Source organism: Bos taurus, chromosome 3 (genome assembly GCF_002263795.3).
Source record: "Bos taurus isolate L1 Dominette 01449 registration number 42190680 breed Hereford chromosome 3, ARS-UCD2.0, whole genome shotgun sequence".
Taxonomy (NCBI): Eukaryota; Metazoa; Chordata; class Mammalia; order Artiodactyla; family Bovidae; genus Bos; species Bos taurus.
Window position 1 is genome coordinate 51,385,725 of NC_037330.1, and position 24,690 is coordinate 51,410,414.

Sequence of the window (24,690 nt, forward strand, 5' to 3'; positions counted from 1 at the left end):
TTAAAAGAAGTCAAGCTTTTTTTTACTAAGAAATAATGTACAAACTGAGGAAGGATCAGTTAGTTATACATCAATATTTTCTCTGCAAAACTGACTTAAGCCTACCAAAATTCTGTTGACTATCTATAATGTGCCAGATCTCTTACTGATTGAGCAAAGGTTAAAATGTTAAATTGGTTAAACTAAAAAGATAACCATAACATAGCTCTCTATAAGGGATGTTCCAAAGGTTTATAGAAAAACCTCAAGTAAACCATTTAATGTAAAAGGATATTAATGAAGCTGAACTTTCTTTTTAGCTGTAGACAAAAATCATTCACTGAGCAATTTTTTATTATTTAAAGGCAGTTGTTGAAAAGAGTTAATGTGTATTTGACAGAGTAAATTCTTATTTAGTATTTTTATTCTCTTCAAAATGGAAAATTTCCCATAGATCTTAAAAGCATTACATAATAAATATTTAAATGAACCAGAAAATATTGAAAGGTCTAAAGAAAAAGAAAAAAACAAAACAAAACCCTATAACCCCATCACCTAGAGGTAACCACTATGCATTTCTGATGTATCTAAGACTATATATATATATAAATTAGACTATATAGAAATATAAATTAGAATATATAGATAAGTCCATATGCTCTTTTAGGAAAATAACAATGTATACTGTTTAATATATACATATTAATTTCTTGGTTAAAAATATAGTATAATATGTATGACTATGACTTTTATTCTGGCTGTTTCATGAAGGTATCACCACCATTTCAGCCTCGAGTTAATCATATTTTTAAAATGGTTGACAGCTTAAAGATATTTCAAAAAATTATCATATTGATTATAAAAATAAATAAAGCCAAGAAAACTTTCTCTTTCTCTCTATAATACATATACACTTCGAATTTTCACTTTAGATGATACTGGAATAGTGCCTGAATGTTACAAGAGTCCAAATTTTAAAATAGATGAAGCTGATATACATAATTTATACATAATTCCAACTTGAGGGTGATGAAACAAAATATTTCACAGATTTAAATACTTAGTATAGTTAAGTAAAAATTTAGACATCCATTGCTATCACATGCATATTAAGAAATGTATAGATTCTTAGACACATACATAATTAATATTCACTGTTATTTTGTCTCAAATTTAACATCTTTCAAACCATAGATAATAAATATAAATTTTGAATATAGAACCAATGGAGAACCTTATGAAATCTGACACTCCAAGAAACCAGGTGTTATTTGTTAGAGGTTCTAAATATTTCTGAAGGCAGACAAATATCTGTTTTAAAAGTTACAAACTCATGGTGATCATTTTGTAATATACAGACATATTGAATCACTATGTTGTACACCTGGAACTAACACAGTATTAAAGATTAATTATACTTCAATTTTTAAAAGTAAATAAAATAATAAATTAACAAAACAAAACAACCCTGCTTGTAGGCCCCACATTTTGCCACACAGTCATTTAAAGAAACCCAGGCAGAATCATGGCTCATTGAAACATTATTTACATTACAAAAGGGCCCTATACTCCAAAAAGAGGCCTGAACTCCATTTAAGGACAACTCCCTGTAAAAAAAAAAAAAAAAACGAAGTTAGAAACTCAACAAGAACTCTTTTTTTTGATCCCTATATCAAAACAAGAAGGGACCATCTTTTGGGATTTTCATTGCTTAGATAGGATCTATAATATATAGTAGAATATTGGTAAAATGAATAACATTTGGGAGTTTATTCAATTTTTAGGTATTCAAAACTATAAAATTTCCTATAAATTATGTCATTAAAAAATGAACATATAGTTATCAAAAAATGTAAGTGAAAATTGTTTAATCATCTTAGAGCAGTCAAAATACAATTTAAGTTGGTATCTTGGTGTTGGAAAGCAATCATTTTACCATTTGCTTTTTAATCTTTTATAATTCATTTAAGTTGATGGTTAATCAAAAAACTGAGTTGTAATCAAAGTTGTTTTCAAACATTGTCATAATGTCACTTTGAAGAGTCATATCAATGGTACCAGCCATCTGTAGAAAAGAAGAGAAAATATAAATGTTACTTTAAAAGTTTATGCCTTCACTGTATTACATCTATATAAGAAAATGATAATGCAATATTTGGAACACAGAAAATGAATGCACTTCATTTAACATAATGAGTTTGTACATAACTTATTTCTGTTCAACTACTGATTTTTGTTAAAATATCTTTCACATGATAAATAAAAATTAAAACTTACAAGAACACAAAGAACAAGTTTAACTTATCTCTCCAAGTAAGAAAGTTCTCAGTGTTAATCTACACATGAACTAAGATTACATGGTTTGATGTGTCTCTCTAACCAATACAGGACTAGACACACAAAATTATTTTCTTAATGAACTACTATCTTACCCATGTGAGAGAACTATAATATATAATGGTAAAGTCATGATTCTGCCCAATACTGTGTAACCTAAGGCAAATTGTCTAACCAAGTTTATTTTATATACAGGTATTTATGAAGAGCAACCAGACTGAATGTATAACATTCAGCACAGTTTTGCTTATTATATGCTAAAAAACTAAATAAAATAAGCTAAAGTATAGGAAAAGCTAAATTAAGACAAAAGAAACAAATGTTTTCTTACTATACTCTGAAGACTTCTCTAAATGTCCATGAGACAAAAGTTAGTCTTTGCCACAAAGACTAAAATGACACCAACTATGAAAGTTCAATTTTTTTTTAAGACCAGTGAACAGTAGCAGCTCACAGTAGTAGCACCAGTTTGTAACCAGTTGGTTGACTTCCTGGATAAGAATCAGTGTTCTCTGATTATGTGGGAGATTTAGAATTATGACTTGGTTACCAAAAGGATATTATTTAATAAGAAGTTGTGTGATTCTTAAAAACTATGAAAATGTCTTTAAATATGATTTAGAGACAAGGGTAAATTCTTAGATCTTAACCCCAGCTATTTTCCTAGCACCAGCTATTAGGATACCAAATGTCTAGCCCAAGCAAATAGTTCCTCAGAAGTTCTTTTTTAATGTTCCAGTGAATGTTGGATACACTGTCCTGGTTTAAATATCACTGATACTCTTATCTCTAAGTATCCAGGCTTACCACAAAGTTCCAAAAATATGTAATGAAATTTGTTTTATTTAAAAGTACTTTTAGATTCTCTTCCATCTTGACTAAATCTGAATTTGTGGATATTGATTGATATCAAACTGGATACTGCCTGTACCAATTAACCTTAGATACCACAATTTAAATACTAAAGCTCTCTGCAGCTGACACTATAACCTGGAAATTCCTTTTACGGTGGTCCTAATATACACTTCAACCATTCAAACTTAAGATCAAAATTTGGGTCAAGGGAACTGGCAGAGGCTCTCCTAGGGAGCTTATGCTAGATGTCAAGTTATTGCTGCCATTTACAGTACCAATCTGGTCCAGAAGCTGCAGCATAAGAGTCTGGAGTGTCAAGAATGATAGTAGGTAGCTCCAAAGTCAAGTTTTTAATTGTCAAGCTGCTAGAGGTGGCACTTCTAGTCACGTTCCAGTGAGTTCCAGAAAAAATGCTTGGATTTTAGAAATACCAGATTGCCTAGTTGGGTTGTTGGGTAGCAGGAAGTTGCTGAGATATTACTTGTGGGTAGCTAAAGTCAGGCCCTTGTGAGTACCAAAAGGAAAAATTCCTAGGTCACTAGAGAAATACTTCTAGTAAAGTACTAATTAAATTTTAATAAAGAACTTCAAAAATATATATAAAAATTTGCTATTTAAATTTATTAGAATTCAATAAAATGAAAATTTGACTGCCTTAGTTCCATTAGCCACGTTTTAAGTCCTAATAACATGTAGCTAGCTGGTATTATGGAGAAGGCAATGGCAACCCACTCCAATACTTTTGCCTGGAAAATCCCATGGATGGAGGAGCCTGGTGGGCTGCAGTCCGTGGGGTCACGAAGAGTCGGACATGACTGAGCGACTTCACTTTCACTTTTCACTTTCATGCATTGGAGAAGGAAATGGCAATCCACTCCAGTGTTCTTGCCTGGAGAATCCCAGGGACGGGGGAGCCTGGTGGGCTGCCGTCTATGGGGTCGCACAGGGTCGGACATGACTGAAGTGACTTAGCAGCAGCAGCTGGTATTATAGTTTATTGAGTAAAGCACATTCCTATAACTGTATAAAGTTCTGTAACAGAGATTCCCAACCCCCAGGTCACAGACTGGAGATTATGGAGTAGACTGGACATAAGCAACACACTTCAGACGTCATTGTCTCCCATCCCCTGAGATGGGATCATCTAGTTGCAGGAAAACAAGCTCAGGGCTCTCACTGATTCTGCATCTTGGTGAGCTGTACAATTATTTCATTATATATCACAGTGTAATAACAGAAATAAAGTACATAGTAAGTGTAATGCACTTGAATCATCTGGTAAGCACCCCACCCCCACCCAGTCTGTGGAAAAACTGTTTTCCGCAAAACTAGTCCCTGGTGCCAAAAAGATTGGGGATTGCTGTTGTATAAGAGCATATTGCTCTAAAGTAAACTCCATCATATGTTACAACACTGGTCAATACAGTTTGTTTCTGTCTTCACATTATAAATAAGCTGATAAAACTTGTGTTTTATTTCCTAGGAAATTCATTTGTATCATAATCAATACTACCTGTGTGCTCGGTTGCTTAGTCATGTCTGACTCTGTGACCCCATGGACTGCAGCCCACCAGACTCCTCCATGGAATTTTTCAGGCAAGAATACTGGAGTGGGTTGCCATTTCCTTCTCCTGGGGATCTTCTAGACCCAGGCATCAAACCCTGTGTCTCCTGCATTTGCCGGCGGATTCTTTACCACTGAGCCATCTAGTAAGCCCAGTCAACACTACAGCAAAGGGCAATGACTTTTTTCTTCTGGAACTAGTACTTCTGTATGACCTGTGAGTTCACATGACCTTTCCAGGATTACAAAAATATCCAACACTCAACAAGATAAAATTTATATCTGGCATCAATGGTTACCAGGTTAAGTAAAGAAGGAGAAAAACATTATCTGTAAAGGAGATTAATCAATCAATTGAAACCAACATGCAAGTGACAAATATTAGAATTAGCAGAGAACCCATTAAACAATTATGATAATTGTATTCTATTTGTTCAAAAGTTTAACAGAGTTACTAAAAACATTAAAAATACCCAAATCAAACTTCTAGATATTATGACTAATGTCTGAGATGGGACAACTTCAAGTGGTCTAATACAAAAGTAACTGCAATCACTAAAGATTCCAACTATATAACATTCTGGAAATGGCAAAACTATGGCAATAAAAAGATCAGTGGCTGTAAAGGTTTAGGAGGGAGGGGTGAACATAAGGAGAACAGGGAATTTTCAGCAAAAGGAGAGTACCACAGTGGTTGATGTATGTCATTATACATTTGTCAAAACCCATAAATTACAACACAGAGTGAACCCGGATGCTAACTATAGACTTTGCTTGATAAACCAAGATTGACAATGGTGTGGCAATGTTAATTCATAGATTGCATAACAAATGTACCACACTAAAGTGGGATGTTAATGGTGGAAGAGACTGTGATTGGTAGGGGAAAGGGTAGGAACATGTGGGAACTCTACGTGCATACAGAATATTTACCAAGGTAGATCATAATCTGGGCTATAAAACAAGTCTTATTAGTGAATTTAAAATAATTCAAGATATTATGTGTTCTCTAACCACAATGGAATTCAATTAGAAATCACTAATTTTCTATTATTTTCACTAGCTAGAAAATTTCCAAATATTTGGAAAACTAAATAACACACTTCTAAATAATCCACAGATAAAAGGAAGAATTCTATACTTTTTATATATTAAGAACACCTTAAATAGAAATTTTATGGTGTTTTTGTTTTTTTTTTTTTGTTTTGGTTTCCGGTTTCATCAAGGTATAACTGACATATAACTTGATGCAGAGTTGAACTAAACACTGACTAAGATGGCATATCTTTTGGCCACAATTCACAGGTAGTTTATAGGTTTTTCAAGAATAACAACAGTAAGTGATTCTACCTTTGTGCCAGGCATTTTCAAATGTGCTTAATACAAGTAAATTCATTTCACCTTTTACCTTTACAGATAAGGAAACTGAGGCACAAGGAGGTTAAATGAATAGCCCAGGCTCTAAGGTCTATTTAATGGAAGAACCAGGATTTGAACCCAAAGTTCAAACCCAAACCCAAAGGCTCGAGGATTGATACTCTATTATTATGCTATGCTTGTGTCATTTAACTATGAGATTTTAATTTTACTTTCTAATTTTAGAATGAACTTGATCCTCACTAAAGAAGTAACTCCTCACACTAAAGAGGTAATTGTTACTGAAGAACCACCTAGAATACATCTTTGAACATGTAAAGACACTGCCCTGTTAAATCTTTCCTTTGTTAGATTCAGTAAACTAAAATTCACTTACTGCTTCTCTTCTCCTCCGCTCTTGCTCTTTCTCCCGTGCTAAATTTCGGTCTTTCAGAAGCCACAGTTTGTCTTTATCTTGAGCTTCCTGTGACTGCTGATCTTCTTTTTGTTCTTCTTCAAGACACTTGTTTTGCATTTTATTTGGAAAAGATTCTAGAGTGAAGCCATGGTCCCTTAAGAAACAGTAAAGTGAAAAGTAGGTTTCAAGCTCCTTAAAACTTTTTATTATGAAGATACATTTGTCAAATGACAAATATAAAGCAGTGTTCTAGATGTCCTTCTTCATATGTTACGACATTATTTTTTAATATTTCTGATGTCAAATTTTACATAGGGCAATATATGTTAACAAAGAGAAGGTTTTGGAAAATTATGACCAAAGTTTACCATTATCTTCTTATATATAGAATGGAAACAATATTAAGACATTTCTGGAAAATAATGATACCATTATAATTTAGGAATATTAGTATTTTTAATAGCTTCTTTAATCACTTGATTATTTATATCCCCTTTAAAATAGGTATTACTACTTAATTTTTAAAAAATCAGTAAAAATTCACTTTTCTAAATATAATTTGCTCAGTGGTCTACTAAATAGCTGAATATAATCACTTACAAAAAAGAAATTTAATATATTTAAAATACATGTCTGTATCTCCCCAAATCTCCACTAATCCAAATAATTACAGACCTCTGATTTTCTTGAAATACTTTTGGTTCCTTTGTATTCTGTTCCAGATGTTTCCGTATTAGTTCCTGTGTTCGAGCTCTTACTTCCTTTTCTATTGCTGCTTTTCTAAACTGGTTGAAGAGCTCATCTGATGATTTCAGTACACCTGATGTTTTGACCGGTTTGCCTAAACTTTTCCAAGAATCTGCATTCTTGATCTTTATATCCTAAAACAAATATTTGATTCAGTATACATCTAAAGATGTCAACTATTTGGAAGAAAAATATTATTTTTGATAAAAATCAAAAATAAAGATTCCAAAGGCTTTAGGTAATTTTACTAAAGTTAAAGGTTACTAAAGTAGAAAAAAATAGGATAATAAATCAGCTAAATTCAATTATTCATCTAAGACCAAATTAAAACAGCATGCTTGACAGTTATTTCAATTTAATGTGAAACATATGTTAAGGGTATGATAATCTATAAAGAATATAAAAATTAACTGGTCACTGTAATCAAGACATTTATGAACAAGGTCCTACTGTATAGCACAGACAACTATAATCAATACCCTATGACCATAATGGAAAATGTGTGTGTGTGTATGTATTATATATATATGTGTATATATGAATCACTTTGCTATACAGCAGTAATTAACACAACACTATAAATCAACTGTATTTCAATATAAAAATTAAGTTACAATCTTAAAAAAATTATTCTATGCAAAAAATAAAGCAAGTATACAAGTGATTAATCTCTAGAGGCAAAGTAAGATGATGGCAAAAAGACTGTAAGAAGTAAGAATGGTACAGTATTTGTTGAAAACCCTCTGACATAGCTTTGTTTTCCTTTCTTTGGTATGAAGAAAAGAATTAACTGCTTGTGATCGCTGTTCTTAACTGAAACAGGCCAAGGGAAAGATCTGTGGCTGACCAACAGAAATGTATGTAGTTGAAAATCTTCCAGTACCACATTTTTTTAAAAAAAGTAAACTTTTAATAATATATTTTATTAAAGGAGTCAAACATCCTTCCTCACCCCTAACACACACATACAAACCTTCACCATTGGTCACCCAGTTGTATTTATGAAGTCTTTCTTATATGTTACCTATAAAACCTATTTTTGTTCCTACCCATGGAATGGGCTAAATACTAGTTTCACACTTCACTTTTCTACTGAGTCAGTTAAAGAATATTGCCTGCAGATAGAGACATGAAACATAACATGGTAGTATACTTAATAGGAAATAAAGGGAGGATGAAACCAGGATGAAACCCTGGTCTCTGGTTTTGTCCTTAAAATGCCTATTTAGCTGCAATAAAATTCTGGCAGACCCTAAAACAGGAAAGTTCATATTTGGGTTTGGAGTATGGGACAATTTTTCAGATATTACAGAGAAGAATAAGATTTTGAGGTGAGAATGGAAAGCATTCCTCACAGAAGGAAAAACATAGGCATATGCCTAAGACGGAAAAGCTAAATTGGAGTCACAATGTAAAGGTGCTTAATCTTCATTTTGAAGTCAAAGCTAGAAACGATTGAAGGTTTCGTATATAATAATTATACGATCAGAGCAATACATCAAGAAGTACAGTTAAAAGAATGTTCAAAGCAGAATGGGGACTTCACTGTGGTATAGTGGATAAGAATTTGCCTGCCAATGCAGGGGACATGGGTTCAATCCCTAGTCTGCGAAGATTCCACATGCCACGGAGCAACTAAAGCCGTGTACCACAACTACCATGCCCATGCTCTAGGGCCTGCATGCCGTAACTACAGAGCCTGCATGCTAGAACTACTGAAGCCCATGTGCCTAGAGTCTATACTCCACAAGAGAAGACAATGCAATGAGAAGCCTGAGTACCGCAATGAAGACCCAGTGCAACCAAAAATAAATAAATAAATAAAAATAGATTAGAACAAGGAGGGTTTCAAGTCAGTCTGCATTATAAATATTACAAAGAGCTTACATTGAAGGCAATAAAGCCTGGTCTATGAGGTAGAAGTGGAAAAGGAAACATCTTGAAAATAAAAGCCAAAGAGTTTAGCAATTCCTTGACTTCAGGAGACTGAGAAATCAAAAAGGATTAAAACTCACAGGATGCCAGGTCTAGAAGTATATATCTGAGTCATCTGCAGAGAGACTGTAACTGAAAGCACCACAGTGGATGTTCAGAGAGAGAACTAGTAGAAGACCCTGACTTCCTCACACCTTCAAGACTTTGGGAGGGACACAGCAATTTTAGACATCATCGATTCTTCTGATAGGGCAAATTACAGGGATGGGGCAATAGCTAGATTCGAGGTAAAATTAAGGCAGTGCTTTTCAGTTGAGGGTGATTCTCCTTTGCCCAGGGAAGACATATGGTGATGTCAGTAAAGTTTTTGGTTGTCAAATATGGGTGAAGAAAAGGGTGTTACTAACATCTAGTGCGTAGAGGTGAGGGTCCCTGTGAAGCATCCTACAATGTATAGACCATACTCTCAATAAAAACTTATCCAGTCCAAAATGTCGATAGGAAATGATGGAAGGAAGGAAGGGAGAGAAAAAAGAGGGGATATGTGAATATCTCATTCATGGTCAGTTTCTGACAATTAGTTTTGAGAGTCACTTTGACTGGAAGGAGATCAAACCAGTTCTCCTAAAGGAAATCAACCCTGACTATTCATTGGAAGGACTGACGCTAAAGCTGAAATTCCAATACTTTGGTCATCTGATACAAAGAGCCGACTCATTGGAAAAGACCCTGATGCTGGGAAAAATTGAAGGCAAAAGGAGAAAGGGCGGCAGAGGATGAGATCGTTAGATAGCATCACTAACTCAATGGACATGAATTTGAGTAAAATCCGGGGCACAGTGGACAGGGGAGCCTTGCGTGCCACAGGCCATGGGATCACAAAGAGTCGGACACAACTTAGTGACTGAAAAACAACAACTATATTCAAATGTCTAGAATAGTACCTGATGTATCTAATGTATCCCAAACATCTAGAATACTTGTTGAAAGACTGATCAATGTGTGGTCTGAGATTAAGTACCCAGAAGACTCCATGAGGAAATCACCTACAACAGATTGTAAAAGCTAGTTTTATAACATGTTTTAAAATAAGGATAGCTGGCAAATACCAGCATTCTAGAATTTGAAATTAAACACAAATATGAGGACTGATGGTAGAGGGTGGGGAAAGGTGTTGCTCACAGTTTAACTTCTGTTTTTTAACAAATAGGCAAAAGTTAGTCTTAAGAGATCCAAAATTCATTCAAATTAGCACTTAAAATACCTCTGTGCCATTTCTATATTCAATTGTAAATTTCTTCAAGATCTGTGAGAAAAAAATAACATTATTCTTACCTTTTGCACTGGAACTTGACCTTGATATTCTGATTCTAACATCACTGTGTCATTATCACTGGACTGAGGCATCACAGTTAGGCCATTCAGAAGTTGTTCAGAATCATCTAGATGCACACATTTTTAAACAGTACAGTCAAGTTAATATATTTCATCTTGATTCTCCACAATTAGACATTTTCCCCCTTTCTATGTTAGAAACTATGAAAACAAAATAACCAGTTTTTTTTATGCTTCTTAATTTTGGGGTATCATTAGTTGGAGAATTGTAACACTAAAATAAACATTTTTCACTGGAAATTTTACCTCCCTATATTTCTTTTTCTTCTTTTTCTTTTTTTGGCTGGGGGGTGGGGAGGAGTCAACATAAAGTATAGCTGACATTTTGGATGGTTTGCCTTGAAAATGAACCGAAAACATCTGTTATTTTTGATATTGACTCAAGTACTGCATTTCGGACTCTTGTTGATTATGAGGGCTACTCCATTTCTTCTAAGGGATTCTTGCCCACAGCAGTAGATATAATGGTCATCTGAATTAAATTCACCCATTCCTGTCCATTTTTGTCCACTGATTCCTAAGATGTCGATGTTCACTCTTGCCATCTCCTGCTTGACCACATCCAATTTACCTTGATTCATGGACCTAACATTTCAGGTTCATATGAAATATTGTTCTTTAGAGCACTGGACTTTACTTTCACCACCAGACACATCCACAACTGAGTGTCATTTCTGCTTTGGCCCAGCTGCTTCATTCTTTCTGGAGTTATTGGTAATTGGCTTTTGCTCTTCCCTAGTAGCATACTGGACACATTTTGACCCGGGGGGTTCATCTTCTGGTGTCATATCGTTTTTCCTTTTCGTACTGTTCTTGGGGTTTTCACGGCAAGAATACTGGAGTGGGTTGCCATTTCCTCCTCCAGCGGACCACAATTTGTCAGAACTCTTCACTATGACCTGTCCGTCTTGGGTGGCCCTGCACGGCATGGTTCATAGCTTCATTGAGTTACACAAGCCCCTTCGCCACGACAAGGCTGTGATCCATGAAGGGGTTTACATGCCATAATAAGTGGAAGATGATCAATGTATGGCATACCTGAATAAACAGGAAGTCTGCTCCAAGCCTATTGCTGAAAGCTGAGGGTAGAGGGGATCCTACTTAGTAAGCCTGTGCTTCAGAATCTAGCTAGAAAAGCCTGGAGTAAAGTAAAATGATAAAGGCTTAAGGATGTAACTCAGAGTACTATCAATATATACAGCAGGCAGATAAAAGTAGGTATCTGTAAAGAACATTCAGAGATGTTAATGATCAAGAGAGCAGTGTCACAGAAGCCAAGTATATCAAGGATCTGACTGAAAAACAACTTCATAGGAATGCCCTCTGGCACTTTAAAACACTACAAAACTCATCCTTCATCAGACATCTGTTATTCATCTGTGTTCCAGGTCTGTCAACCTGGACCCATATCCAGTCTTGGGTTACGGACTGAGCCCCAAGGCGTATACACCTTTAGTTACTAAAACTTGGCATATATTCATCTTTTGAAGACCTGCTCACTCAACCTTTGTGCTTTCTTTCAACTTTTCCCTTTTTCTATCGCTTAATTTTTTTGTATTACTTTAATAGCTTAATTTTTAGCCGTCTTCTCTGGTCTCTTCTTCCCCATCCCTCCAACTGGCCTACACAATACTGGCAGATTAACTGCACTTAAGCACACGCTTTGTTCCAGAAATCTTCATTGGCTCCCCACTAACTATACCATTACAATTAAGTCCAAGGTCTCTAGAAATCAAGGTTCTTTATGACCTGAACCTGATCTATTGGCCAAAAAGTTCCTTTGGTTTTTAAGTAAAAATAGAAGACACATTTTTCATTTTCACCAAGCACTTTGTTGAACAACATATTCACCATTTTGTTCTACTACCTTCTACCATTTTTCAGGTGACTTCATTTCCAGGTTACTTTTACAGTCTTCCAGGGAATTGAAATTTTTTCCATTAAGAGAATTTTGTAAAGACCAAAATAAATAGAAGATTATGCTTTTTCTGAGGTTCCCAGGTGGCACAGTGGTAAAGAATTCCTGTCAATGCAGGAGACGCAAGAGATGAGGGTTTGATCCCTCGGTCGGGAACATCCCCCGGAGTAGGAAATGGCAACCCACTCCACTATGCTTGCCTGGAAAACTCCATGGTCAGAGAAGCCTGGTAGTCTACAGTCCATCGTGTTGCAAAGAGTCAGACATAACTGAGCACACACACACGTGCAGGTGTGTGCTATATGTTAATTCCAGACACTTTATGTCAAGTGCTGTTTTCAGTTGGTCTAATTGGAATCATTTGGTTTTCTGGAAGGAGCTCATAATAGAGGACACCCTTCCAATCCCACCACATATACAACATCACCTTCTTTGGATGAAGACTGGTCTTTGGTATGGTGGGGAGACCACCTGCAATGCAGGAGACCAGGTTAATCCCTGTGCTGGTTCCATCCCTAGGTTAGGAAGATCCTCTCGAGAAGGAAATGGCAACCCATTCCAGTAGCCCAGCCCGGAAAATCTCATGGAAAGAGGAACCTGGTGGGCTACAGTCCATGGACATGCAAAAGAGTCAGACACAATTTAGTGACTAAACAACAACAAATACAGAAATATTAATCTTTCAAGAAGATCAGGTAATTTCCACCTTCTTCACCTCCTTAAATTTTACTTTCATTTCTTTTAGGGCAAATGTTTTTACTTTATACCAAAGATGAGCACAATAAAGGACAGAAATGGTATGGACCTAACAGAAGCAGAAGATATTAAGGAGAGGTGGCAAGAATACACAGAACTATACAAAAAAGATCTTCATGACCCAGATAACCATGATGGTGTGATCACTCACCTAGAGCCAGACATCCTGGAATGCGAAGTCAAATGGGCCTTAGGAAGCATCACTACAAACAAAGCTAGTGGAGGTGGAATGGAATTCCAGTGGAGCTATTTAAGATCCTAAAAGATGATGCTATGAAACTGCTGTACTCAATATGCCAGAAAATTCAGCAGTGGCCATTAGACCAGAAAAGGTCAGTTTTCATTCCAATCCCAAAGAAAGGCAATGCCAAAGAATGTTCAAATTACCACACAATTGCCCTTATTTCATACGCCAGCAAAGTACTCAAAATTCTTCAAGCCAGGCTTCAACAGTACACGAACTGAGAACTTCCAGATGTTCAAGCTAGATAGACGGAACTAGAGATCAAACTGCCAACATCTGCTGAAACATCAAAAAAGCAAGCGAGTTCCAGAAAAACATCTACTTTTGCTTTATTGACTATGCCAAAGCCTTTGACTGTGTGGATCACAACAAACTGGAAAATTCCAGACCACATGACCTGCCTCCTGAGAAATCTGTATGCAGGTCAAGAAGCAACAGTTAGAACTGGACATGAAACAACAGACTGGTTCCAAATTGGGAAAGGAGTACATCAAGACTGTATGTTGTCACCCTGCTTATTTAATTTATATGCAGAGTACATCATGTGAAATGCCAGGCTGGATGAAGTACAGCTGGAATCAAGATTGCTGGGAGAAATATCAATAACCTCAGATATGCAGATGACACCACCCATATGGCAGAAAGTGAAGAAGAATTAAAGAGCCTCTTGATGAAAGTGAAAGAGGAGAGTGAAAAAGTTGGCTTAAAACTCAACGTTAAGAGAAACTAAGATTATGGCATCCGGTCCCATCACTTCATGGCAAATAGATGGGGAAACAATGGAAACAGTGACAGACTTTTCTTTTCTTGGGCTCAAAATCACTGCAGATGATGACTGCAGCCATGAAATTAAAAGATGCTTGCTCCTTGGAAGAAAAGCTATGACTAACCTAGACAGCATATTCAAAAGCAGAGACATTACTTTGCCAACAAAGGTCCATCTAGTTAAAGCTATGGTTTTTCCAGCACTCATGTATGGATGTGAGAGTTGGACTATAAAGAAAGCTGAGCACTGAAGAATTGATGCTTTTGAACTGGGGTGTTGGAGAAGACTCTTGAGAGTCCCTTGGACAGCAAAGAGATCAAACCAGTCCATCCTAAAGGAAATCAGTTCTGGGTCTTCACTGGAAGGACTGATGCTGAAGCTGAAACTCCAATACTTTGGCCACTTGATGTGAAGAACCGACTCATTTGAAAAGACCCTGATGCTGGGGAAGATTGAAGGCAGGAGGAGAAGGGGACAACAGAGGATGAGATGGTTGGATGGCATCACAGACTTGATGGACATGAGTTTGAGTAGGTTCCTGGAGTTGGTGATAGACAGGGAAGCCTGTCGTGCTGCAGTCTATGGGGTTGCAAAGAGTTGGACATGACTGAGTGACTGAACTGAACAATCACAAAAAAGCAGAAATTGAAGAAAATACAAGAAACTGATCCAATTGAAGACTCAGTCAAAGCCTGACATTTTATAGATAGGATGTTAAAATAGGAACAAAAGACCATTAAATATAAATGTGGACCCACACACCCATAGCCATATATATATATATATATATATATATATATTTGGCTGCACCAGGTCTTAGTTGTAGCACATGGGATCTTTAGTTGTAACATGTGGGATCTAGTTCCCCGACCAGGGATTGAACCCAGGTCCCTGCATTGGGAGCATGGAGTTTCAGCCACAGGACCACCAGGAAAGTCTCCATAGACCATTCAGACCGCAATCTTTCCATTATTTTTCAGTGTCTGTTCTTCTTCAAAGCTATCCCCACCATTTTCTATGAATTTGCTATAATGAAAACAACCTTACCCTATCCAAGTGACATTCAGTTCAGTTCAGTTCAGTCGCTCAGTCGTGTCTGACTCTGCAACCCCATGAATTGCAGCACGCCAGGCCTCCCTGTCCATCACCATCTCCCAGAGTTCACTCAACCTCACGTCCATCGAGTCGGTGATGCCATCCAGCCATCTCATCCTCTGTCGTCCCCTTCTCCTCCTGCCACCAATCCCTCCCAGCATCAGAGTCTTTTCCAATGAGTCAACTCTTCGCATGAGGTGGCCAAAGTACTGGAGTTTCAGCTTTAGCATCATCCCTTCCAAAGAAATCCCAGGGCTGATCTCCTTCAGAATGGACTGGTTGGACCTCCTTGCAGTCCAAGGGACTCTCAAGAGTCTTCTCCAACACCACAGTTCAAAAGCATCAATTCTTCAGCACTCAGCTTTCTTCACAGTCCAACTCTCGCATCCATATACGACGACTGGAAAAACCATAGCCTTGACTAGACGGACCTTTGTTGGCAAAGTAATGTCTCTGCTTTTGAGTATGCTATCTAGGTTGGTCATAACTTTTCTTCCAAGGAGTAAGTGTCTTTTAATTTCATGGCTGCAGTAATTTTGGAGCCCAAAAAAAGAAAGTCTGACACTGTTTCCACTGTTTCCCCATCTATTTCCCATGAAGTGAAGGGACCAGATGCCATGATCTCCAGACACATTCAAATCTCTCACATTCAAAATTCAAAAGAAAATAATCTCTCTTCTAGTCTTACAAAAACAAAATACCTATCTTTCTGTTTAAAGCCATAGCCATCTTCCCATTCTCTTTACCAACAAACTTCCTAGTAGACTGGTTTACATTCAGATTCCATTACTTCTCAATTTATAAGAATCTGCCTCTGCCTGATCACAATGGCCACAAAAGAAGCTTTTGTAAAAGCAAAAGAAAAAAAAACAAAAAACCCGCAAAAACAAAAAACCCAGCATATCATATTGCCAGTTGTAACCTTCTCTCCTTATTCCTCATGGTACTTTAATGCTTTGTACTGGACTGATAACTGTGATGATTTCCTCCTAAAATGTATCTGCCGGGTTTCTATTATCTATTTCTATTATCTATTCATTTTTCCTTTTCCTCTAGGTTTTGATTACCTCTTGTTTTAACTTATTCATTTTTTTCTACTTTTACTGAGGGAGTCTGGTTACCTAGAATTTGTTCTTAACCTTTCTCTTCCTGCTCTGTATCTTTTCCTTCATTCTTATGGCTTCAAACAGCTTCTATATATTCCTAAATATAGTTCTTGTTACACCGTTAGTTCCAGAAAACTATTTCTAGTTATATATTTCCAATTAGATATTCTGCAATATCTTAAGTGTGGTGGTGCTAGTGTTAAAGAACTTGCCTGCCAATGCAGGAGACTTAAATTTAAATGGGTTTGATCCCTGGGTGGGGAAGATCCCCTGGAGTGTTGAGGATACGGCAACCCGCTCCTGTATTCTTGCCTGGAGAATTTCACGGACAGAGGAGCCTGGTGGGCTACAGTCTATAGGGTCACAAACAGTCAGACACAACTGAGGTGACTTAGCACACAAACATGTCTGAAATGAAAAATCCCTTTTATTTTCAAGCCAGCTATTGGAAGACACTGATTCTAATAAAGCTTAGTAATTCTGCCACAGAAATATCTAATTTAGCCACAGCCTTTTTGTACTTACTGCCTTAGTTTTGGTCATCATAGTTTCTTTCCTAGACTACAGCACTCAGCTTCTTTACTTGGTCCCAAGTATATCAGAGCATCTTCATCTTAGTTCATCCCCTATATAGCAAGCAGCAATCTCTTCCTAATGTAAAATCTGATTTTGTCATGCTCTTGTTTGAATCTGCTCATTGTGTGCAAAATAAAAGATCCAAATGTAGCGATGGTATTTAAGATAATATATGACTTAGAACAACTACCTCTTCAGTTACTCTCCTGAAGACCTTAAAAATATTTTTTTCTAAAAAGAATGGATATAAATATTTCATATTTTGGATCTTATTTATTCTTCTTCCTGGGATACCCCCCAGTGTTGCCTCTGATATTTTCTCCCTTATCTCCACTCCTCCAGTCAAGAGCTATAACTCAAGTTAAATACAAAATGGAATATCTAACACAGAACAGTAGGGAGCTTTTACTAGAAGCAATAAAGGAGGACCATCATGTTCCTCCTAATCTGTGCTTCAGAAAAACATCTTAGAAATTTCTTCTGCTTTGGAGAAACTTCTGCCCTTGGAAGGTCAAATGGAAACCAGGGAGCAGTCTAGACAGAAGGAGACCTGGATATGGTATGTTCACATCTGCTTCTAGTCTAGGCCTGAATACATTTATCAAAGTTCAGGCACCCCATTAGTTGGGCTCACCACTGTCAGAGAAGCATCTCCCTGTGTCATACATCCCCAGGAGAACCATGATGAGAAAGGCGATACTTTCACTTCTGACAAGACTAAGAGATGAGACAATGATAAAGTCAAATGAATCTAACTATAAAAATTTCTAGTTTTGGAAGATGTTTTTGGTAAATGGGAACTACCACTAGGCAAGTATTTCTAGCTCAAGTTTCTTTAACTGTAAACTGTTTTTAATGTTTATAACTATTTATCTACCTCTAGATTCTCTAACAATCTTTTCCCCATTCTAATCTACCTTTCCAACCCACAGAGACATCATGGAAATTAGAGCAACATTTCACAAGTCTGCTCAGAGCTTGCTATGTCTGACTCTACGACCCCATGGACTGTAGCCAACCAGGCTCCTCCATCCATGGGATTCTCCAGGCAAGAATACTGGAGTGGGTTGTCATTTCCTTCTCCATGGGATCTTCCCAAACCAGGGATTGTAGCCGGTCTCCCGCACTGGAGGCAGACACTTTAACCTCTGAGCCACCAGGAAAGCCCATGAACTACAGCAGTGACAGGTTTTTATGTATGGCCCATATGCCAGTGTATATACTCTATACGAAAGTAAGTTGTGTGTGAACTATTCATACAATTTTCTTTCATTCAAATGTAATGAATACATTTGGGTATAAAGGAATATGCTTCAGGGATTATTTCTACCCTAGAATTTACTAGTTATGATTTTCAGTATTTCAGATACATAATATTTAGGATGACCTTGGCATTTTCATTTAGAAGTCAACTGTTCAATCACAGCTATTTACTCATTAATTTCTTACCTAAAAGAGGCAGAATTTGTAAAGGTGAAATGTTTTCCACACTCTGTGAATGTTTTGGTTCTTGATGATTAAACACTAATTGGTGGTGGTTTGGTGGTGTTCCATTTGAACATGCAGTCTGATGAACCAGGCTAGTTACCCCAGAGGTTGTATCTTGCACAGAAGACTTTACCTGTTAAGACAGAGTTAAACAAATCTTTCAGAGCTTTAATCACAGAAGAAGTATAAGAACAACAACAAAAAAATACAAGAGAATAGAATATAACTTAACACTGTCTTTGAATATGTTATTAAAGTCACATAAATTTATAAGGTATAATTATTGCTATCTTACAAATGAGAAAAGGTTTAGAAAGATTAAACAACTTGGCCATTATATAGCTTTTAAGTAGAGTCAGTCATTAAAGTCTATGGTCTTAAGTTACTAGCATACACAGACTTAACACATATGTTATTAAACAGTGCTGCCTATTTTCAAATGCTTTCCTGTGACTTATTGAAAATAAAAACTGAGCTTTTATACCAAATCTTGGATGGAGGAGCCTGGTAGGCTGTAGTCCATGGGGTCACTGAGAGTCTGACACGACTGAGCGACTTCACTTTCACTTTTCACTTTCATGCATTGGAGAAGGAAATGGCAACCCACTCCAGTGTTCTTGCCTGGAGAATCCCAGGGACAAGGGAGTCTGGTGGGCTGCCGTCTATGGGGGTCACAGAGAGTCGGACACGACTGAAGTGACTTAGCAGCAGCAGCAGAGACTAATCCACTTTCTTTACCTCCTTTTCCTTAGTGAATTAGTGATATAAATGGAGGGTGTGTTTATTAAAAAAAAAATCACATGGTGGTTGACGCACAGATTATCAACAAATTCTGATTGAGTATTCTGTTAACTACTTATTGGGATTCCCTTGTGGCTCAGCTGGTAAAGAATCTGCCTGCAATGCAGGAGACCTGGGTCCAATCCCTGGGTTGGGAAAATCCCCTGGAGAAGGGAAAGGCTACCACTCCAGTATTCTGGCCTGCAGAATTCCATGGACTATATAGTCGCAAACAGTTGCACAGGACTGAGCCACTTTCACTTCACTAACTACTTATTAAGAAAAACTATATTATAATAAATATTTATTTAATACTTGGGTGAGCCTTTTATATAGTTAATTCTCACAATAATCCTATGAAAAGAGAGAAAGTGAAAGTAAAACCAGGGTCTCCTGCATTGCAAACGGATTCTTTACCAGCTGAGCTACCAGGAACGCCCATAATCCTATGTTAGTTGCTGTCATGTCCGACTCTGCAACCCCATGGACCGCAGCCCACCTGGTTCCTCTGTCCACAGAATTCTCCAGGCAAGAAAAATGAAGTGAGTTGCCACTTCCTTCTCCAATAATCATATGAGTTTGGTATAGTTATTATCCCCACTTATAGTTCACAGAGGGCTTGCCTGGTGGCTCAGATGGTAAAGAATCTGCCTGCAATGCAGGAGATCTGAGTTTGATTCCTGGGTTGGGAAGATCTCCTGGAAAAGGGAAGGGCTACTCACTCCAGTATTACTGCCTGGAGAATTCCATGGACAGAGGAGCCTAGAGGACTACAGTCCATAGGGTCACAAAGAGTCAGACACGACTGAATGACTTTCATTTTCACAGTTGACAACAGGACTTAGATGTAACTTAAATGTTCATATTTATTCAGTGGCAAGATAAGTTACAGTGCCCAAGCCCAGGTACCTTATCTGCTAAACTACAGACCCCTCCATTGAATAAAAGGGTTAGGATTATCATTAGTTGATAAGGCATAAATGAAGTGTATGAATACTTATGCTAGCTTGAATAAAATTAAGGCCATAGGAATGTTTATCTCAACAATAATAGAGACCCAAGCCCAAAGTTTTAAAGTCAAATGCTGAGATTTAAATCAGCAAAACATTACTTTATGAAACACATAAGTATGTACATTTATTCATTATTCTATAAATATACTTTCTTTTTATGTCTTGAATAAGCATTAAATTCTTCAGTGAGTGACACTGAGAAAAACTTGGTCACAAACAGATCATAAAGATAGCATTCTATGTGCTATATTGAGAATTATTCCAAAGTTTGTTTATAACTTGACATAATTTTGTTTCCACTAATACCTATGGCAAGATAGATCATCTGGATCTTCTTCCCACTCAAAAACCTTTGAGAGTTAATGCTTACCTAGCAAATTAAATATTAACACTTTACCTAGGTGTACAAACCCACCCCCCATTACATCTCCAAAGACAACTAATCCCATACAAACACCATCTGCTACCATATTTCTCTGAACACACCTCCTATGCTTTTTGACTCACTTCATGCTACTACCTCTGTTTAAAAAAAAGTCTCTAATCAGTATGTCAATATACTAACCATTTCTTCCCTTTCTCTGTAATTTAAAACCTATTTTAAGCATTTCCTCTTCATGTAGTATATGTGTGTGTATATAGATAGATATATATTCCTCCTTCATTTTCTCAATAAATTATGAATATAGATGATTACAGCACTAGCCATACAATCTCTTTAACTGTGTGATTATCTGTCTTATTAAGAGCTCCATCAAGATAGTATTATATTGTGTTCCCCTTGGAGTTAGATATTATTACATAAGCTTATGATCTAATAAAAGGGGTGTTTGTGCTAGTTGCTCAGTTGGGTCCAACTCTTTTCAACTCCATCGACGGTAGCCTACCAGGCTCCTCTTTCTATGGAATGCTCCAGGCAATAATAGTGGAGTGGGTAGCCATTCCTCTCTCCAGAGGATCTTTCTAATCCAGGGATTGAACCCCAGTCTCCTGCATTGCAGGTGGATTCTTTACTGTCTGAGTTACCAGGAGCCCTTAATAAAAGATGTTAGTTGCTCAGTCGTATCTGACTCTTTGAGACCCCTATGGACTGTAGCCTACCATGTGCCTCTGTCTGTGGGATTCTCCAGGCAGGAATACTGGAGTGGATTGCCATTCTCTTCTCCAGGGGAATAATAAAAGGTATATACCTATAATTCTGTATTTGAAATGGGTACAAAGGATTAAAAGTTTTATGAGGATGACAACTAGAATTAGTAGTAAAAGATAAAATTACTTTTACCCTTTTCAAAGCATATCAACTACTAATCAAACATAAATGTGCTAAAATCAATAAATGGTAATTATAAGTTTTAGAAACTCTGACTACCACTGCCCTACTTGGGAATTTTTGGGGAGAAATTCCACCTTACTGTGCACACCTTACTGCATGCATACGGGGACACCAAGACTCTCCTTCTGTATTTAGAGCCTTAAGACTTAGCCAAAACTGTAATTTGTTCTACTTACAGTTTGATGTAATATTAAAACAAAATACATCTATTAGAAAAATGCAGCCAAATCATTTCACTATTCAATCTTTTTTTATGAAGAAGTCTATGAACATCTAAGTGAAAAAATGAGTGACAACACAAAAAAATAAGAAAAAATATTTTTTAAAAATGAGTGACAACTCTTCATTTAAATAAAATCAAACAATTATAACCATTTAGTTATAACCCATATAATCTTAAAATTCTAAGGTAAAATGAAGAATTAACTTACCTGTAATCTCTCTTTAGGAGAATCATTCTGTTTTACTCCAGTAAATTTAGGAAACATTTCTGCAAATGTATATAAAAATACTTTAATATTTGCTAACTTAAAAATCATCTAAATTGTAGGTCTTGCATATTAAAGTGATTTTAAGAAAACGGTCAACTTCTTAAATCAAGAAATTCTTACACTTACGAGGTTTCTGCCCTCTTGGAATCAGTCAAAATTTCTAAAGAGATACTTGCTTTGAAAAGGGATATTTTCTTTTCTACCTAATGGAATAAATATCTCCTCACAAATTTCAACTTGGATTATTAGGCAAAAAGAATGATGTGTTACTTTAGAGTAAACCGCTTGAATAAGTGATAGTTTAAAAAGAAACAAGTTACAGCAGAGATAAGGGTTTAAACAAGCAGTACCATTTATACTAAAACCATCTTTTACCAAATAGCCATTAAGAGGCTTAATTAAAATAATTAAGAATTTACTATAAGAGAAAGGAATGTATCTGAGAGAATACAGTCTTATTAAAAGTGAAGCTATTTGATTAGGCATGATAAAGTCTGCTCTGCTTGCTAAGCATTATAATAAAGATCCCATCTAATTAATACTCTATTTACTTCTGCGCTATCTGACAGCCTCAACTACATAGCAACAAATGGCTTTTATAGTACTTCCTTTACCTTTAGAAATACCTTTACAGGGGACACTGGCAGTAGAGTAGATATTAAAAGAGATCTCTCTGACATGGTGTTCATAAGTTCTTCTTTCTTGATCCTACAATTCATTTTGGTGCTATCCTCCCCAATCACAAGCCTAAGTCAGTGTGGTAAAGCACCAAATTGGTAGTTAATGCCTTGATCCATCTCTCCAAGCCAGCTTTCATGAGCCACCTGAGCATCATTTGCTTCAGGCTTCAGAGCACCAAGGCTGGTCAACACCAAATCTTATTCAAACTTAACATTCTAATTTTAATAGTTACCTTCTGCTTCCTGAAATGCCATCAGTTTCCACTGGATGTGTTACTGTTCTTTCCTAAAATGTTTGATGCTGGACATTGTTAAAATTGCTAAATGCCACTCAAGGACGTGCTTTAATTTAAAAAATTTAAGTATTTAAAATGACATGAACCATCTTAATGTCACTCCACTAAATATTATTTTAAGTGTTAGGGGTTAGGTGGAAAGGGAAGGCAAGAAGACAGACTGCAAAGACTGAGGGTATAGATTCAGGTAGCTTTCACATTTAGGAGAGAAATTATGATTTCAGCTTTGAACAAAAAAAAACAAAAAACAGACTTCATTAATATGATCATATATGTACATCCATATATCTATCTTAATTATCCAAATATGCACCTAAACAAATTATTCAATGATATAAACTCTTAACTATAATAAAAATACAACATACCACATTAGTGTTGTGATGAAAAATTTAAGGGCATTATCTTAGTTTTCTGATATAAAACTAAAGCTCACAACTATTACAAAAACTATCACCTCAAAATCTAAAAACATGAGCAAAAGGCATCAAAGAATTTTAATTAAAAACAAACCCAACACCAAGTACAGGATGCCTCAAACAAGTCTTACAGACTATAGATATATGAATAATGATAGCCTAAAACTCAGTATTTTGCTTCTCCTTCTATTCTTACATAGTTGACTTTCCAGAAACAAAATAAAAGTGCATATTTCTGTTTGTTTATAAGTTCCTGGCCTTTGGAATTAAAAGATATATATATATTTATTTTTATATATATATATTTTTTTTTTCACTGTCAAGCTTAAGACCACATTTCAATAAATGAAGAAGCCCTCCCAGGTCTTAATAAAACTGAGCACTACAGTGACAACATATACACTTGTCAACCAACTTTTCCAGGGAACTGTGATAACATACCTACCTTATGAGGATCCAATTGGATAAAATATGTTAACTACTGAACAAATGAATATTTTGCACAGTATATAATGTGTGCTATTTTCATATTTCCCTAAAAACTTCAACATAAAACTCTGATTGAAAGTTTTCACTTCCAACTAAACAAATTTTAATCACAGAATCAAAAAGAAGAGAGATCTAGGGTTAACTATTTGATTGAAGGATTTGTTAATAATATCCATCATCTATCAAAGCACTGAGATCAATGCTCCAGAGATACCAAATATTATCAGCAAGCCAATACTGACTTAAAAACTTGATAAACTGAATATGAATATAATACCATACATAATGTAAAACCAGAATGTAATACCATTATAGCAGAAAAAAATTACTGAAGATTTTTAAATTAGAAAAACAAATCACACTTCTGTTATAAAGGACTGGGTACATAAAAGTGATTGGAGGTCATTTCCTTATTTTATTGGAAAGAAAGCATATCCAGAGATGTTAAATAATCTGCCCAAGTTTATCATATAATATTCTGTGAATAAAAATCAAGCACTGTGAACAAAAAAATTTTGCCCCCTTTAAAGAATGTTTTGAGCATTTTCATCTAAGTGTGTGGTACTTATTTTAATATAGAACAAACTGATTATAAGCTGTCTCTTTCTTTTACCAAAGTCATTTTAACTAGAGTTACAAAGTGGAAACAAACAA

General features: G+C 36.1%; 1 protein-coding gene across 4 annotated transcripts in view; it reads right to left on the minus strand.

The window, feature by feature from the left end:
* The window catches only part of BRDT (bromodomain testis associated), a 57,290-nt gene continuing 32,600 nt past the window's right edge, over positions 1-24,690 (minus strand). For 2 of the 4 annotated variants that reach the window (XM_059884576.1, XM_059884577.1), the window contains 7 exons: positions 22,093-22,151; positions 18,497-18,668; positions 10,527-10,633; positions 7,185-7,390; positions 6,489-6,663; positions 1,916-2,044; positions 1-1,586 (listed from right to left, as the gene is read on the minus strand). In XM_059884576.1, coding sequence (XP_059740559.1) covers positions 1,961-2,044; positions 6,489-6,663; positions 7,185-7,390; positions 10,527-10,633; positions 18,497-18,668; positions 22,093-22,151 — 803 coding nt within the window. In that variant the 3' untranslated portion in view covers positions 1-1,586; positions 1,916-1,960. Of the gene's footprint in view, positions 2,045-6,488; positions 6,664-7,184; positions 7,391-10,526; positions 10,634-18,496; positions 18,669-22,092; positions 22,152-24,690 lie in introns of all 4 variants that reach the window. The other 2 variants (NM_001075852.3, XM_059884575.1) reach the window with 2 other exon arrangements.